The following is a 2,500-nucleotide window of genomic DNA, read 5'->3' as shown; positions in this document are numbered from 1 at the left end:
GTCCCGCGGCGCCGGGACTGGGAACGCGGCGGGCGCCACGCCCCCGTTGAGCAGGTGGCTGGCCGCGCTCTCCATCTCGTCGATGGTCATCTCGCAGGCGTCGGCGATCTCGTGCTTGGTGGCGGCCACGAACTTGGGGTCCTTGGCGTATCGGCCGAGGCCCTCTGATATCAGCACCTGGAGGGGGGGCGGGGTTACAGTGGATGTTATTTAAACCAATCACAATCGTCTTGGGCGGAGCGGTTGTTGTTGTTGTTGTTGCAGGTAGTCTGGACTGAATCCGATTGGGCCTGGTAATCAGATCCGTCGCCACTGATTGGGCGCTAATAAACGAATGACAAGGCTTGTCCCCCAAAACCTGCATCCGCTAGTCACGACCCGACATCCGGCGCTTCACAAATCATCAATAAATGATTTGGGAACACACACACACACTGTACACACACACACACACACACACACACACACACACACTGTACAGTCTAAAGTCTCTAGCTGGCTTTTAAAAGCGCCAACAGAGGCCACCGAACGCGGGTTCCCGTGGGAACGGCGTTCCACCGCCTCGGAGACGACGACACCGTCGCCGTCCGGTCAGTCAGCGGTCAGAACTCACCGCCTCCACCAGGCTGGTGGCGCTGCCCCTCTTCTGCAGGTACTGGCTGCGGTACTCGGGGGGCACCTGCAGGTGGGCGGGGCAGTAGGTCCTCTGGGAGTACTCGGGGTCGTCCGTGTACCACGAGCTCTTCCTCGCCGCCACGCCGCGGACCACGCCCACGCCGCGGACGCCGTCCACCCGTATGAGAGGCGTGTAGAAGGGCGACTGCTCCTTGCTGGCCGGGGTGGCGGGGGGCGTGGCCCAGGAGCGCGTGGAGCGCGTGGGCGAGAGGCGGTGCGCTCGGCTGGAGTCCAGGCCCGCCACGGCCATCACCTGGGAGACGGGGGAGTCACACACACACACACACACGCACACACACACACACAGGTCGTACTCTCAGGGGGGGGGGAGTCGGGGGGCGGTGGAGCGCTAGGCTGGGCTGTGTGCTGGGACAACGGCAGGTGTGTGTGTGTGTGTGCGTGTGTGTAAACGCGTGTGTGTGTGTATGTACAGTATGTGTGTGTGTGTGTGTGTGTGTGTATACACGTGTGTGTGTGTATACGCGTGTGTGTGTACAGTGTGTGTGCACAGTGTGTGTGTGTGTGTGTGTGCGTGAGTGTGTGTGTGTACGTGTGCGTGTGTGTGTACAGTGTGTGTGTGTGTGTACCTGGTGCTGCATGAGGTGCAGGGGGAGAGCGGTGCGCTGGTGGGGAAGCTCCTCCTGGCTGCTCTGCCTCCGCAGACACTCGATGAACGACGGCCTCCTGTGACCTGTGGGGTGGGGGGGGCGTTAGTGAGACAACACACACTTCAAACAAGACGCCGTGAGTGTGACGACAAACGCAACCAGGCAGACACGACAACACACACACACACACTTCAGGAGACACTCAGCACACAACCAAGGAGGCACAACAACACACACACACACTTCAGGAGACACTCAGCACACAACCAAGGAGGCACAACAACACACAAACACACACTTCCAACAAGAGAAAACCATAACGGTGGCAGCATCTCATGAGCGAATCAAGACAGGAAGTGAATTACTGGGTATTCGCTAGTAAGCATGTTTCTATTTTGGATGCCAATGTGTAGTCCTGAGTGCTGGATCACCTCACGACGCCCTATAACCAGCCTCAGAGGCATGCTGGGAAAAATCTAAAATGCATGGCCGTGTCTGAATGTCCATATGTAATATATGTAGTACGCCACATGTAGTATACTACATCAACATTATCCGTACTACATCTGCCGAAATTACCCGCAAAATGTAGTATGCATTGAGAGGATACTATTCCGGAAACAAGACGGCGATTTGAGTGAAACGTCGACACTTTTATAGTATATATCCAAAAAAAACAAACAGTTACTCAATCAACCAATCAAATGGACCTTGCGGCGTGGCGGGGAGCCTGCGTCTCTTGGGCGAGTGGCGGGCGTCGCGGTAGAGGGGCTGCTCGTCGTCCTCGTAGCCGTCGGGGTGGTGGTAGCCGCGCGGCGTCTCGCCCTCCGGCTCGCTGCCCTGGTACCTGTCAACACATTCCTTAACGGACCTCCTGGAAAGGGTACGTCCCGCCAGCCTGGCTTTTCAATGTCAGCCATGACGTGTGAGAAGCTGTCTAACGATAATACACCAGTACTGGCTAGTGGAACACCGAGCCTTCCCATGTGGTCGTTGTACACAGACTGACGAGATATCCTTCTGTTCATCTGTTATAACGTTGAACTAGGACACACTGCATCCAGAGTAGAGATAGTTGGTACAAGGTGTTGTGTGTCTCAGCGTTAGGGTGAGGATACCTTTTTGCTGACAGGGTTAGGGTCAGGGTTAGGGTAGTCTCAACGCCAGACACAGATACGTTACGTGAGCTACGCTAACTACGTTAGTGCATGCTGCAG

At 56.4% G+C, this 2,500-nt stretch overlaps 1 protein-coding gene across 1 annotated transcript in view; it reads right to left on the bottom strand.

Moving 5' to 3' along the window:
• cacna1da (calcium channel, voltage-dependent, L type, alpha 1D subunit, a) overlaps positions 1-2,500 on the bottom strand; it is a gene marked incomplete at both ends in the record, with an annotated part of 101,904 nt that overhangs the window by 114 nt on the left and 99,290 nt on the right. The window contains 4 exons of the mRNA XM_084445871.1: positions 1-177; positions 614-928; positions 1,263-1,366; positions 1,994-2,130. The exon at positions 1-177 is cut by the window's left edge and continues 114 nt beyond it. Coding sequence (XP_084301997.1) covers positions 1-177; positions 614-928; positions 1,263-1,366; positions 1,994-2,130 — 733 coding nt within the window. The remainder of the gene's footprint in view (positions 178-613; positions 929-1,262; positions 1,367-1,993; positions 2,131-2,500) is intronic.

Source organism: Borostomias antarcticus (assembly GCF_949987555.1).
Source record: "Borostomias antarcticus genome assembly, chromosome: 11".
Classification (NCBI taxonomy): Eukaryota; Metazoa; Chordata; class Actinopteri; order Stomiiformes; family Stomiidae; genus Borostomias; species Borostomias antarcticus.
Note: the sequence above shows the minus strand (reverse complement) of the source record. Positions and strands in the feature narration are given on the sequence as shown.